The following is a 15,450-nucleotide window of genomic DNA, read 5'->3' as shown; positions in this document are numbered from 1 at the left end:
AAATTTAAAGTCAGTGTAGTCATCCATATAGAGTCGCTCAAAAATGTAAGGTAACTTTTTGAACTGTTGCCTATTTTACTTTTGTGAAGTGGGGAGAAAACTCAGGGCTAAAACATTGATAGTTTTCAGATTTTACATTTTACAATTACAACTCTGATGCCAGTGTAACATTTCTTAGGGTCTGCATGTTTCTACATCCTCTGCTGCCTTCAGAACTGAGAACATTTATTTTGTATGTTGGTCAGGGAAAGGTTTGTACTCTTAAAAACTTCAGAAAACTACTAAGGGTGAGCGAGTGCTAGAAAAGAACTGTAAACTTAAAAGTAGTAATTAGTAGGATAAAGTATCTGAATGTTCTGTTAAATCACAGTATCTGGTAACAGAATTAAGTTATTCCAGCTGGAGTGTATTGAATCTTTCAAGTGGTCAACTCCACTACTTGAAATAAGAGCAGAAGGTCAAGTCATTAATTTGTAAATGCTTGTTAATAATTTTTACAACCTTGCACATAATTGAGATGCTTCAGAGGTCATTAAAACTAGCAACAAAACTGGCTGGAAAGAATTCCATCATCTTTTCATTGCCAGCAACATGTAATTCAATCATGGTACAAAATCTGTAAATGAAATTAGAAGAATTTCACAGTTTGCTCTTGCAAAATTTTTCCCTGCTCTATTGTTTAGCAAAAGGCACTTGGCTGGAATAGACATTTTCTGGTGGCTGACTGCTTCGGAAAATCCGTGGTGTGGAGAGAGTTAAGGTGAGTTAAGGTGTGGTGGAGGAAACACTTGTGCTCAGAGGCAGCTCTGTCCAAGTGGGTGGTGGTGGGAGAGAGTGTTGGGACAGCTGTACTCAGCACATCAGGCTGGGCTTTGCTCCACAGTCAGCAGCATGAGAGATCAGATAGACCTGCTGGCCACAGTCACAGTTCTGGGGGTCCTGGAGCAAGGTAAATGTCCTTTATACAATGCCAGTTTTAAGCTAGTGATGTTAAACATTGTGGGATGTGGTTCCTGTAGTTTTCTCAGAGTTTCTGTGGAGTGAAAGTCACTGTTTTCCAACATGGCAAAATGATGCAAATTTTTGACTGTTCATGGCAGAAGTGTCGTGCCTGAGGGTGGTCATTATTTAACAAGGACTAAAATGATCCTCAAAGTCAGCAAGTCAAACTTCCAGACTCAAAGCAATTTCAGTATGATATTCTTAAAATAGACTAGTTCATGATTGAATTTGAGCAGGTAATTTGTAACTTGCAGTGGCTGGAGGTAGCCAAAATAAAGACATTAGTAAATCTGCTGGTGAGGAGATCAGTGGACAGACAGACCTGGTGTGGATTTAGGAAAGAGCCTGGTACACACAGGTGTTTCTCTGGGACCAAGATCCTTGTATGTTCATATGGCACAGAGCAGATGATAAGATGGACTGAGCTCAGTAATTTGGAATCTAATGCAAGTTCTGCTCAGAAATAGACACAGAGCTCTTCAAAGGAACTCAGTGATTTCTAATTTTAATAGAAGTATTGTGTTCAGACCACTTAGGAGGAACAGTGTTGTTGCCAAGCTCTGTTTATTTGTGGGTTCTTTGGGCGAAGTCTCTCCCCTTTGAGATTCAGGACAGTCACTCCCCTGCCTGGGATGGGAACAGAGCCCCCATTTTATTAAAATTTCACAGTTCTAGAAGGGAAGGTGGGTGGGTTTTATTGTTATTGTATTAATTCACCATACAGCTGTCACACCTCTGCTTACAAATGGATGTGAATCTCTGAGCAATGTCATGTGCTTTTAGCCATCAGGTGATAAATCTCTTAATATAAGCATTATTTAAAACAAAATATGCCATTTTAAAAGTAGAGCTCAAGATTTACGAATTTTCAGTAATTTCCATTCAATTTACACAGATGTGCCACAACTACAAATGGAAGGAACTTTTGTACTACAGATTTTTTGTTTTGAACTAAGTGGGGGTGGAGTGAGTATTTAGTGTGCAAAGACATGAAGAAAATTTGAAATTAAATTACAGAAATGCTGCTGAGCCCTTTTTCTTTAGGAAACCCTCAGTAGCAAATCCCTAGATTGCAGTTTTGTCTCAAATATTTTTGTTTAATGAGAACTTCAAGTACTTTTTAAAGGTTGCAGCATTAAGCATTTTATTTTCATGGCATACAAGTCAGGTGTGAAGCCAGCAGATAAATAGCAGGCATTGGCACCCTCCTATCTGTTTGACCAGATGAAGTATCCTGGTTTTATGATCTCTGCATGGGAAGCCAAGGAGCAATTGCAAAATACTGCAAAAATATTGTGTTTCCTTTCCACCTACTCCTATGAAATATGTGTGCCTGTGTCACTGGGGCTCAGAGCTGTGCAGTGATTTTCTCTGCATGCTTTGAAAGGACATTCTGTAGCTGAGTTACCTGCCTGGGATTCTCTCTGAGCAGGGGAGCACTGAAGCACAGATGTGTATCCCACAGATACTCCTCCATCACATCCTGGTGCAGGAGGTGTAATTTGATGGCTGACCGTGGTTGATTTTTATGTTTCCTTTTGAATTTCCTGGGAGCCTGCAATTTCCACATTCTTTCAAAAAACTTTACCCTTTTTAATTTAGTCATTCTCAGTTTAGTGAAACTCTTGAGTTTGGCACTCTGTAGATGTGTGCCCCAGCCTTGTAGTGAACATTGTACCACAGAACGAAATTACTCCAGTTTTTTTCCCCTGCTCCTTTATTTTACAGCTTCAAAGGAAAGAAAACTTATGCAATGTCACTGTCAGGCCCCACAGGGCTTGTTTGCCAGGTTTACTCAAATGTGGCAGATAGCAGCTATGATATGATTTGACAAGCTTGTGGACATAATCAAATAGAGAATGAAGGATATTTCCTCTGATGAGCAAAGTTCAGGGAGAGCTAGCCCCTTAGCCACATGGGAATCCACATAGGTGATTAACCTCAATACATGAATCACAAAAAAAATGTTCTGAAAGGTTCTGCAGAGTAGATTGGACTCTTTTTCCCTAAGAGTCTGTGCTGAGAATGCTCATGCAGTGTGGGTTTTTTCAACACCTCATTCTGAGAAATGCTTTTGTGGGCAGATTCTTCATCCTACCTCTTCACCCTTACACCAGGTTTGGGGAACGGCCAGCTGTCCTCCAAAAGGCTCCTGCTCCTCTTGGGTGATTGTTTGATATGTTACCCATCCCTAAGTGTCAGGGGTCTTTGTAGGACTTCTCTGAATATTTGCCCCTGTATGGAAGCAAGATGCTAAGTGCAGAGCTGATGGAGAGATTTTATGTGAAATGACTCTTACCTCACCCATCAGTCACAAGAATCCTACCTTAGGAAAGGTGCAGATGGCACAAAGCAGAATGAAGAGCATTGCCCAGTACAGCTGGGCCCTTATGCCACAAGCCAGATCTGCCCATGATGCTGTAACTTGAGCTCAGTCCATGGAGAGGAGACTGGGATGAGACCCTGAGAGCATCAGGAAGTAGGAAAGGTAACAGGGTGGGTCATGGTTTCATCTTATTCCCAGAGCTCTGCCAGCAGCTGCTGAATTCCATTTGTGTATTACACCTCTCTGGATTCACAGAGGGAATGCTGTGACCTGTCCTGCTGGACCTCTGGAGAAGGGTGACATCCTCACCCATGATAAACATGCTACAAATGAATCAAAGAGGGAGGAACATTCTTGTTTCCCCCCACTTGTCTCTGTCCTTTTGTCCTTTAGGGCTGGATCACTGTGAGAAACTAGAACATGCTTAATTGTTCTTAAATGCATTCTGAAAGGAATGTATTTATGTTACTAAAACCTTGTGATAGACAAGTCACATAACATCAGATTATTTGCATTTCCAATTCCCTTCTACATATGTTTTCTGCAGGCACGTGTCTTGTCTTTAATCTTGGAACATCTGTCCCTACTTCCCCTTCTCTATCCTGCTGTTCTGCTTTCATCTTTGTTACACTAAGACAGTGCCCAAGACAGGCCTTGCACCCCAGCTCCTTGTGTCTCTCTGTTGTGCTCTGGAAATGTTGCTATGTGAGGACCTTGCTCAGACAAGTGTCTCAGTGACACCACCACAACCACCAAAATAATCATTTTTATAATCTACTTTTCTCCTATATGAAAATAGGGGTTTTCAATAAAGGCAGCAGTGCAATAGTGCACCTAAATAAAACACTCAGAGCATCAGCAATTGCCCATGGGAATAGGAGCTCTCAATAAATAGTGAAACACTCAAAATCTTCATACTAGCAAGTTTTCATTGTTTTCAAGTCACTTTCCATGTCCTTTACAAATGTACAAAGGACTGATGTAGCAGACACTGAGTCAGTGCCTTAGCTCAAATGTGGCACAGGCGTGGGCAGCACCTCTGCTCCTTGGATTGCTGGAGCCTTGGGGCTGCCCAGGATTGAAGAGCAAGAAATAATCACCCTCTTCCCCATTTCCTTTTATTGTCATGATTAAGAGCATCTCTAATTGACTAAATGGTATCCCAGTGCTTGACAGTTTGGATGCTGCCTCTGTGACATGGTCCATCCTTTGCATCCACTAGGAATAGCAGAAAGTGTTGCACATCATTCCCAGGAGACTGGCTGAGGGTGCACATGTTCTCTAAACACAAAGTGCAAGATTAAGAAATTATTCTGTGACTCGTGGATTTTGTGAGGTTTTATTGTGTGCTTTATCTGCTGGGGAGCAGCACTGAGGGCTCTGCTGGGTGTGAGATGATGCAAATTGTCATCCAGCAGTGGCACTCAGCTGGGATAACCAAACCTGAATTTAAAGCATGAGTGAAATAAATGGCACATTTTTTACAGGTCATGTGTGACAGCCCTGGACTATGGACCTAGGTCATATCAGCTCTTTCATTCTAACCACTTGCTGGATTCCAAGCCAGATAAAGCTTGGCTACATAAACACTGCTGCTGTGTTCTGTTTTCAGCCTATTTCACAATGCAGGTGATCTATGCCCGTCGCAAGTACAAGATTTCCCCTCCTGAAACAAAAGGTCACCCTGAATTTGAACGGACCTTCAGAGCTCAGTAAGATTTTGACTTTTTGTGGTAACTTTGTCTAGATAAAACTTGAGTAAACTATCACTGTTGGGAGAGACTGGTCACCCTCATGTCACCTTTTCACTTACTGCTACTGATATTTTTTCTTTTTCAGTGCTTTGTGTGCAAAGGTCTGCATTTTGATTTGGAGCACTTTGGCTGGGGTGTTTCTGTCCATCCATGATAATTCTCCTTCTGGCATTGTGAGGCAGCCAAATTACAAATTAGTGGCCATATGGAGGAGGTGCAGAGCACTCACGATTAGAATCATTAAATTTAATATTACCGTTGGCTCCAAATGGTGAGAGCAGCCAAAGCTTTATTAATAACCTGATATTTTCCTGTAATATTTTGCTGTTGAATTGAAGCAAACGGCCTTGCTGGCAGAACCAGCTACAAGGGCATTTTAATTTTTTCCCTTTCAGAAGGCATTGTGCTGTAAGAATCAGCACTCATGGGCCCCTGCTGAGGGCTGTTTCTTTTTGCTCTGTTCCTATGGAGAGAGCAATGCTGGAGCTAAACTGGAAACGTTCACAGATCCTTTCGGCTTCCAGAAAGCACCAGATTCTGTCTTTCATCTCAGTCGTTGTGTTTTGTAAGGGATTGAAAGGAATTGGCTGGAGCTGGTGTGAAGGGTGGTTCCAGCCCGGCACTAAACCCCCAACAAAGCGGCTGCATTCCCTTGCCAGAGCACAGGAAACATTGGTGGAGTGACAAAAACACCAGCCCCAGTCCTTCTGTGCTGCCATGGAAGGCCAGCCTGCCTGGAGACACCAGCCTCTGTGAGCTGGGGAGCTGCTGATGTGGCTTTTAATGAAATATTTAACTGTTAAATGTGTGTTAACCAAGTCATGCCATGGGCTGCCGTGCTCTGGGAAGCCCTGGCTGTACTGGGCAGGGAAGGTGACCTCAGGGAACTTGGACTTGAGAAGATATTGGTTTTTTGTGGGTTTTTCTTCTCTTTTCCCCATGGAAGAGTATACAAATGGATAATTTGATATATTGAAAAAAAATGGGAAAAAGTGGTATTGATGTATTACTCACTTGAAGAAGCCTGGCAGTCTCCCCACACTGAGGCTCAAACTGCATTTTCAGAAGGTTCTTCAGGCTTTTTCCAGCTCCCAGTCTGGCTCCATTCTCCAAAAGTTTGTACATTTTTGGCCAACATTAAGATTAAATTGCCTAGGGAATGGTAAAATGTGAAAGAAGCAAAACCACTGTCTTTAATAGAAAGCTCCTACTCTTGCAGAAAATCTATATTTTTGTCACTAAAGGAAAAAGGAAGAAAACCTGGCTGTAGATCTGATCACCTCCTGCTGAATTTTATCTGAGAGAAGGCTGCTTCTTGGAGTGTGACTTGTGAGACTTCCACATTTGGGCTGTGCTCACCCAAGGGGAGGAGAAAGCTCCTCAAGTACTGCCAAGAAGGCTCTCCCCCAGCAGCTGTGATGGTGCTGTGTGTGGGATGGAGCCTGTGAAGGGTCCAGCAGAGGCAAATCTCTGTCTGAGCCACAGCTTGTCATTCCAGGACCATGTGAATGCAGGAGAGGTGAATCCTGTGTGTTGTTTGGCTGCTTTTTACTCTACAATACAGGTACTGGGTGTTCTTGATCACAGAAAAGGCTCCTTTCCCACAGCACAGTGGTGATTCTCATCAGGTCTGTTAGTTTTGCTCTGATGGGAGTTTCCAGTTCCCTTCTCCAGCTTTGGTTATCCAGGCTCTGATGTACAAGGAGTTTTAAATCTTATCTCTGGTTCTCACCAGGGCAAACTGCTCAGAGTACTTCCCAATCTTCATTTCCCTCCTCTGGGTTGCTGGAATCTTCTTCCATCAAGGTAAGAGGGAAGTGGGGAGGGGAACTCCAACCCAAATCATGGGTACAAACAAAAAACCCCAGCCCCAATTTAAATCCCATTGTGACTTAGGCATTTTCCCTGTGCCTGTGAGGCTCTTGTTCATGGAAAGGAAATTTCCCCTTTAGCTGGATTGGCTGAGAGATGCCCCAGGTCCAGCTGGGAGCAGCTGAGCCCATTCCTGCCTGGAGGAGGAAGCACTGGCAGCCCTGGCTGTCCCCTCGTGCTGCTTCTCCTAGACAAGGTCAGACTGTCCCAGGGTGGCAGCAGCAGAGGCAGAGCTAAGTCAGAACAAGAAACCATAACCCAAACACAATCATCCACTGTCTATCCCTACCAAGTGAGCTCAGGGATCTGGTTGCTGCCACAGGGAAGTTGTGAGGAGAAACCACAAAAGGGAGCACTGCCAACCCAAGTCCCAGGGCAGCTCTGAGGGGTAGAGAAGTTCATCCCTCACAAAAAGGGAAGAAAACTCATTTAAACTCCCACAGTGGTTTAAAGTCACATCACTGTGTTTGGTTTTCTGGCCACACCATGCTGGGCTGTGCTGGAATGCAGCTCCAGCCGTGTCCAGGGACCCAGCAGAGCTCAGCTCCCCTGTCCCCCCAGGTGTGGCTGCAGCCTGTGGGCTCCTGTACCTCTACACCCGCCTCAAGTACTTCCAGGGCTACACCGTGGCTGCCCAGGGACGGTAAGGACACCATGGGCTCCCAAACCAGCCCGGGGATGGCCCCTGGAACAGCTTCCCTCCCCACGGGTGGGGCTGCAGGCAGATTTTCACCTCCTCCCCTCCTGCCCCCATGTGCTCATGGCTGTGTCACCTCTTCTGGCTGTCCCAAGGGAGGGTGGGGGCTCTCAGTGTGCCTTGTGCCCGGCTGGGCTGGCAGTGCCTGATGGTGTTTTCTCCCTCCCACCCAGGTTGGGACCCCTGTATGCCAGTGCCTGGCTGCTCTGGGGGCTGGTGGGGCTGGCACTGGCCGGGCTCCTGGCACATTTCCTGTGGCCCAGCTCCTCCCCATGGATGGCAGCACTGCTGTGGCCTCTCCAGCTCCGTGGTGCCTGGTGAGAGGGGCCACAGCTCTCCCCAGACCCACTGCCCTGTCACAGGGGAGCCACTCTGTGGCACCATCAGAGAGAGAATATTTCCCTGGCTCTGCATTCCCTACTGAAGAGAGATGGATGCTGGCACTCCTCTCCTCTCAGAGATAATTTCCCTTTGGAAAGCAAATGGTTTCCAGCCCCTGCCCCTGCTGAGGAGCTTCACTGCTGGGCTTTGTAGCACTGTCTGCTCCAAAATGCCTCTGGCTCTGCCTCATGGAGCACAGATTGACCCACATGCTGTTGTCTCCTCCTTACTGCTGTAATGATCTGTGTTGAAGAATCACACCATGGATATATAAAAATAAATTCCTTTTCTCACTAGAAATCACCTGTGATTGTCAAAGGTGCTCAGAGACTGGTGTGAGAAAATCTGAGTTGGGGACTGGGTTTCATAGGAAAAGCTGCTGTGATTAACTGAAAAGGAAGTGTAAGCTTGCTTAAAACCACGTCCAAATATTGGGAGAAAAGCATGATTCTAGTCCAAGTACTAAAGTCTGTGTTTGGCATTGACTGAATGATCTTTACTTTGCCCAGGCTTCACTTATCACCCACCCTGCAACAGGACTTTGCCCTCTCCAAATTCCACACCCCTGCTACGAATTTGGGGTTCACAGGTGCCTAAAGCAGCCCTGCTGCAACTGACTCTCACTGCTGCACCAAAGGTTTAAATTTAGCTTTTATTACAGTGCACATTGTTTTATATATTTATATAGAGAGATGTACTTGAAAAATCAAATGTATCCAATAATAAAAAATACAGCACATTAAAGTAGTATAATGCATTCCAGTGTATAGCTGAAAGGACATTGGGATTTACACTAATCCCTACTTTTTGAACTGGGCTACCTCTGCTTTTTTTTTTTTTCCTTCCCCAAAAAACCCACATCAATCAATAACTGAAATAGTTATTTTAAAAAAGACAGTTTCTGCACTCAATCTCAAGGCATGAAGACACTGGAGACTTCACTGCAAGTTAAGGGGCTGTGTTCAACGCTGGCAGGCACAGTGTGGCATATTTTATTTTTTTATTTTCCCTGCCATAATCATAGCTCCAACCCCTTTGGATTCATTCCTCCTCTGCTGAAGGAGGGTCAGTCTTTGCACTCTTAATCCTCAGCTGTGGCCAGGACTGGTTCCTGGGAGAGGGCAAGGCAGACCTCAGTCCCTGCTGCCCCCATCCCAGCACCTGTGGGGTGTGGCAGGACTCAGTGTGAGCTGCTCTGTCCCCAACACAGCCAAGGATGGCCCTGCCCGGGGCTGAAGGTGCTTTTTGTCCCCACGCTCGCTGAAGCTCACCCCGACCCCAAACTGTCCCGTGTGTCCCGAGGGGCCGAGGGAGGGGAGCAGAGCCCCCCTTGCACAGGTTCTGCTTTCTGCCCCTCTCCAGGAGAGGTGGATGCTGTGCTGGCCCCGCTGGGAGGGCGATGCTGGCCCTGGCAGCCGGCCCTGAGCTGGCCTGGTCCGGGCAAGGCGCCGCGGGGAGGGGCAGCAGCAGCAGGGACCCACCAGAGTGTCTGCTCTGCCTCACGCCTGCTTCACTCTGCCTTCTTGATAAAAATCTGCAAGAAGAGAGGGATGGGATCAGAGCAATGAGCAGGGCAGGGTGGGGAGGTGCTGAGGGAGCTGGGCTTACCTCGCTCAGGATGATCCAGACCGGGGAGTCGGTCTGGATGGACAGCCTGACGGCCTCCAGTGGCCCAAAGGATGGGTCCACCTCACCCTCTGCAACACCCTTGGAGAACGAGCCTGGTGGGGAGAGCACAGGGCTGGCACAGGGATGGTCCTCTGGCATTGCCCCTCCACCTCCCCTCCCCGCCAGGGCACCACCAACAGCCCCAGCAAACCCTGCCTGCAGCTCCCCAGCACAAAGCAGGCTAAAAACCAGCAGTGTGGATGGCAATACAGTACAAAATGCCACACTTGGAGAAAAAAAATCAGGTAAACAGAATGTATTTGGAGTATTTGGAGACATATCACTGTTGTGCAAAAGGGGACAGAGTGGCCTGACATGCTTTTTGGTTTTTGCATTTTTTTTTTTAATTTTGAAAATGCAACTGGGAGAAACCACCCAACATGCAGAGGAATGAGAAAATGGCAAAACACTGCATGTGCCAGGAAATGATTCATTTATTTGTCTACTTAAAAAAAAATGACATCTTAGCAGGGACACCAGGGTTGTATCGCACACTGGCAGGTCTCTGGAGGCTGCAATTGCTCCTTTTTGTCCAAGGACAGCACAGGCACTAGAACAAGCTCAGGTGGCAAGAGACATAGTCTGACCTGCAAGTGGTGTGAGTACAGAGAAGGCAAAACTGCCCATGGTGGAGATTTTTAACCCCAGGGTAAGCCAGGGAATAATCTGCATCATTTGGTCCCAGCTCTGAGCAGAGACTGGCAGAAATGCAGGACTAAAAACTATCTGAGAAGGACAACCTGGTCTGAGAGCAAGGGCAGTGGAGGAGAAGAGACAATGACAATTAAATCCTATTCCAACCTGGCTCCTGGCAAGCAGAAATTACTCTTGCCAAGCAAACAGCTCTAAGGTTTTTGACTGACAAGCAGGTGAGGACATGGCTGTGTTATCAAAGCCAGCAGCACTTCCCACCCCACTCCCCGCTGTACCTATCTGGATGTAGCCATCTGCTGTCCTGCGGTATTTGACCACTGCGCCTCTTCCCTCCTGCAAGGCTTCCTTATCTGACTGGAGACTCTGCAGAATGAGAGGAGTTTTGTGCAAGGCCACAGGCAAGAGTCAGCCAAAAGCCCCAAGGAAAAGCAGCAACCCCAGAGATGTCCTTGCCAGCAAACCCTGGCATCTCATCCCATACCTGGCACCCCGAGAAACGTGCCCAAAACAAGAGGACAGCTGCAGTCCTCACTCTGCTGTTTCCACTGCACCATTCTGGCTCCATCCCCCCCTTGCAGCCATCCCTCCCACTGGAGCATCCCCAGGCAGGGATGGCTCACACAGCAGTGCTCAGCAGAGCACCCCGCTCCCGAGGCGGCATCACACTAGCACCTGCAAGAGGCACTCGAATCTTGTAAAGATTTTCCTGATGGCTTTAAGCAGCTCCCTCCTCTCAAGCCTCTTTTGCTTCCCACTCCACCCTCACCTCGAATCTCAATCAAACACTTACGTCAAACGGCAGAACCTCCACGGTCGTGTTGAAGAGTTTGTCCTCTGGGTGCTCGATGTTCCCGCTGCGGAAGAAGAACCTGTGACAGGGACCAAATCCACAGAAAGGCACACTGAGCGAGGGGGCACGTGGTGGCTTTCACCCCATCTGAACCTTCAAACAGCTCAACCTAACAGGCACCTTCCCAAAGAGCCCACAGCACGAGAGGCAGGAGATTTTGTGTGCCACATCAGCTAAACCATGGACTGCTCACAAGTGCAGGAAAGCAAAGGGCTCTGGCAAGGGTGGCCCCACTGAGAGAGGGTCAAATTATCCTTCCCCTGGAAGAGCACTGCTCTCTCCTCCTGGGCAGCCAAGCAGGAGACAGGCAGGAAATCTGATTTAAAATTCCCAGAAGAGCAAAAGTCAAGTGTGCCCACATGCTCTGGGCTGTGCCCACACCCCCGCTGACCCCTCCAGCACTGGCCTTTCGATCCGGAGCGGTTTGAAGAATCGGAATCGGATGAAGTCCCCAGCAGTGGGAGTGAAGGCCCAGAAGAAGTCCTCTCTCAGGTAAGCCTTCTCCAGGGTGAAGTGCTGGTAGGTTTTCAGGCTGGTGCTCACCTCGGCAGGAGGGTTGACGTGCTCTTTCCGCAGTGCCTGCTTGCCAAAGTCCTTGTCCTTGGTGCACAGAGCAAAAGGAAGAGAAGGGCCATGAGCTGCTCTGGCCCATGAGGAACCAGGGCCTCAGCTACAGGGCACTGCAAATTATGATGTTCTGATTTGCAGGGCACAGGAGGATGAGAGATGGAAGTAATTTGGGCAAGGCACCAGGCAGGGGAATGTGTGACTGGACCCCAGGACACTGCTTCAACAGAGGCAGCTCAGAGAAACACCCCTACACTGTGCTCTGATCCAGCACACCAACGAGCATTTCATTGTCCAGTTGTCCCTGAATGCCTTTCCCTGCCCCAGGAGCTCTGGAAACAGTCTTTACACTTGAGGAGAAAGCAGCTGGGAGGCTGACAATAGCATAAAATGACTGGATTACACGGCCTGACAGCCGTGTTTGTACCATGATACAAACTGGATTATACCATCCATTTCCCTGGGGATCACACTGACAGCACAGCCCAGAGATGTCTGCCCATGGGTTCTGCACTTGTAGTTGTGGGAAGTTGGATTTTGTTCATGTTTAAACACACATTAACAATTCCAGCTCTTATACACTGAGTTATAATTTGCCTATCACCAAATCCCAGGAACATGGAGTGGAGTGGGAAGGACGTCAGACCAACCCAGGAGTCATCTCTCCAAGGTTTTTCAGTAAATTCTTCAAAGTCTGGACCATGTCTGGACCATGGTCTGGCACTCAGGATGGGAGGCCAGGACTGGTACCAAGGCTTAAAATCTTGCAGTGACTCTTAGTGCATGTCACTGCCATTCTGAGGAGCAGAAGCTACCTGAGCTCACTGTAATTCAGAACAAAACACAACCACTTCATAGAAATCCAGCTGCTGTCACTGATGTCCCCTCCCAAAAGCAGTCAGTTCCTGGGTGCCTGCAGGCCAGGCCACCTGTAGCTGGGACAGAGAGCTGGAACTCACCTTGAGCTTCTGTATCTTCCCAGCCAGGGAGGAGTGGGTTCCCACGTGCTGGAAGAGCGAGGGCTTGAAGCGGATCCTCAGGTTTGCCTTCTGCCTGTCACAGTGCTTCTGAAACGAGACAGCCCCAGGCCACAGTGGGCACAAGAGGGATGGACAAGGGCACAAGGAGTGACAGACAAACCTGTCTCTATGCCCTCCTGTGGTATTTAGGCTCTAATCTGGCAAGAGGGTTTTTAACCACAGGCTGGAGAAACGAGACCAAGACTCTCGGCCACTCGCCCCCCAGGCTCTGCTGGCCAGGGCCCAGGTTTAAGTGCCAAATTTCTCCTTGTCAAGCATAGCTAAGAATGCTGACCAAATCCCCTCAGCCAGAGAAGTGAGTTTTCTTTGCCCTTGGCTTATTGGGAAAGCCTTTTCCCTACAACTCAGAGCTTGGGATCTCTGATGTCTGAAGGTACAGTAATCCTGGGATGACTCAGAGCCCAGGTGAACAGGCACCAAGTGTGGGCTCTCTCTGGATGGGCAGTTCCCAGTTGGCTGGCAGGAGCTGTGAGCAGATGTACAGCATGTGCCATTGTCAGAGCTGCTGGGCTGTTTCATGCCTATCCACCACATAAATAAACTTGGAGATGCAACTGCGATCCTGGCAGTGATTTACCATGGAGTGGAGGGAGAGAGACGATGGAGAGGGAAAAAAGGACAAAAGGGAAAATCACTGAGAGCGTGGGGAGATGAGAACTCACACTTTAAAATAGCTCATTTCTCTCAGTTTGGGGGAGCAGGACAAAAATACAGGTTAAAAGCTGTATGGAGAGGTATTTGTTATCCAACTTTGGCTTTTTCCATGAAAAGAAATGCATGCACATCCCTAATGCCATCTGCTCTTGCAGCCTCCCACCCAGCAGAAATCCCACAGCATCACTGGATGCCTGGTACAGACAGGGTGTCACACCAAGCCCTCCCCACAGGCTGGGAGCTGGGAAATTCCAGGCATGACCCCTGCGAGCTGCAAAAGAGATAATCCCCTAATCCAGCTCACGTTACATTAGAAAATTAAAACCAGCCATGCTAATGGGACAGACCCTACTCACTGCCAGCAACTCTGGATGCAGCTCCATCATGGCTATCTCACTCTGGATGGGGAGAGGAGGAGGAAGGGGAATGGAGGCATCTCCTGATTTATCTTTCTCCCCTTTTCCTGCACTGCTAAATAAACGTTTCCTGAAAGCAGCCTTGTCACAGACAAGCCAGGAGGGGGAATAGCTCCATTGGTGGTAAGAAGGTCATCATTTCACACAAGTCTACCCCAAGTAAATCTAAAATTAGTTAAAAAAGAAGGAGCAGAATATACCCAGAGCAGGCAAAGCACTTACTAAAAGCTCAGGTCAAACAAACTTTCAATCAAAAAGACAAATCCTCCCTGCTACCAATTTGATTCTGCACAGTGGGATTTACAAGAGAAAGTCATGTTTGAAAGGGCGCTGTGCAGAGTTAATCATGCAAACAGTGGGGGAAAAGAGACAGAAATCCACATGGAAAGTAGGTTAACTTTTAAAAAGGCAATATGTTTAAGAGGTTTGCGGTTTCCCCTGAGAAAACCTTGGTTCCATCAGGTAGGAAAAGATGAGCACAGATGAGTTAAGGAGAAGATGGTGTGCAGCAGGATCTGCATTTAATCAGTGCTCAAGCTGAGGATTTTGAAGGTGGGGGCACAGACAGCAGCATCATTCCCAGCTCCATCCCAGCATCTCACCCATCCAGCTTTACCCACAGCTGTGCAGACTGTGAGACAGTCCTGGAGACTGCTCTGTCACACCTGAGCACATGGTTTGAACTGTCAGGACATCACCTGAGACTGGTCCTGCCAAGGGGTACTGGAGCTGATGCCATGTCCTCTGCCAGGGATCAGGACAAATTAAACCACACCCTTGCCCCAGTTCTGCAGAGCTCTGAGGATGGTCCATCCCCCCAGCACATAAATACAATACTAATTCCCAGAGTGACTACTTGCTGTAGCATTTATCACCACAACATGGTTGTCACCATGAGATCAGTTCTAAGCCACTGGTTCTGAGCTCTGCACAGGGACTCTGCTGCTTGTTCTCCACTGGGGGAGGAGGGCAAGAAAGAGCTTGAGTAAATACAGCATGTTCAGAGAGAAGACAGGAGAGTATCTGAGCTCATCTTACATCTGCTGCCACACACACTCCTCCTCTGCCCTTCCCACTCGCTTTAGCCCCTTGCTGCTGGAGTTCAAACACAATCTCCACAGGGCACGGGGGCTTATGGCTCTGCAAAATGAGTGGCAGCACAAAACAGAGCCCATTTCACCTCTCTGCACTCTCCTAGAAACCCTGATAAGAGTTTTGTGTGATCTGGCTTCATTCTGGCAGACTGTGCAAGGAGGGTTTGCTCTGGATCATTTGGGGTGAGCTCTCTGGGCAGTCTCCATGTGTGCTCCAGGCAGGAACAGCACATGGATCCAGAGGCAAGGGGTTATTCTGGGGTTGGAGTCAGCGAGTGGGAAACGCTTCAGGGAGAGAAGCACACTGCAATGCAAAACAACACAGAAGAATGGGGAATGACTCCTGTCCTCGAGGACTGCAGGAGGAATACCCTATTAGTGCTTAGATGCAGAAATAATGCCTTTCCTGGCAGACTACAAAAGCCTGAACTCCCAGGTCTCCACTCACACAATCCACAAGGACACCCTCCAGCAC

General features: G+C 47.7%; 2 protein-coding genes across 2 annotated transcripts in view; one reads left to right on the top strand and one right to left on the bottom strand.

Moving 5' to 3' along the window:
* The first annotated feature begins 829 nt into the window (after positions 1–829).
* LOC130258719 (leukotriene C4 synthase-like) lies at positions 830–8,565 on the top strand. The gene is made up of 5 exons (XM_056502340.1): positions 830–949; positions 4,941–5,040; positions 6,818–6,888; positions 7,516–7,597; positions 7,825–8,565. Exons 1-5 carry the CDS (start codon positions 892–894, stop codon positions 7,970–7,972), a joined length of 459 nt encoding a protein of 152 aa, XP_056358315.1. The 5' UTR covers positions 830–891; the 3' UTR covers positions 7,973–8,565.
* Positions 8,566–8,665: 100 nt separating this feature from the next.
* Positions 8,666–15,450, bottom strand: part of MGAT4B (alpha-1,3-mannosyl-glycoprotein 4-beta-N-acetylglucosaminyltransferase B) — a 50,102-nt gene continuing 43,317 nt past the window's right edge. Inside the window, exons 10-15 of the mRNA XM_056502339.1 lie at positions 12,731–12,838; positions 11,611–11,804; positions 11,145–11,223; positions 10,630–10,717; positions 9,641–9,753; positions 8,666–9,566 (exon numbers count right to left, since the gene is read on the bottom strand). Coding sequence (XP_056358314.1) covers positions 9,543–9,566; positions 9,641–9,753; positions 10,630–10,717; positions 11,145–11,223; positions 11,611–11,804; positions 12,731–12,838 — 606 coding nt within the window. The 3' untranslated portion in view covers positions 8,666–9,542. The remainder of the gene's footprint in view (positions 9,567–9,640; positions 9,754–10,629; positions 10,718–11,144; positions 11,224–11,610; positions 11,805–12,730; positions 12,839–15,450) is intronic.

This window comes from Oenanthe melanoleuca, chromosome 13 (assembly GCF_029582105.1).
Source record: "Oenanthe melanoleuca isolate GR-GAL-2019-014 chromosome 13, OMel1.0, whole genome shotgun sequence".
NCBI lineage: Eukaryota > Metazoa > Chordata > Aves > Passeriformes > Muscicapidae > Oenanthe > Oenanthe melanoleuca.
This window is presented reverse-complemented; position numbering and strand designations above follow the sequence as displayed.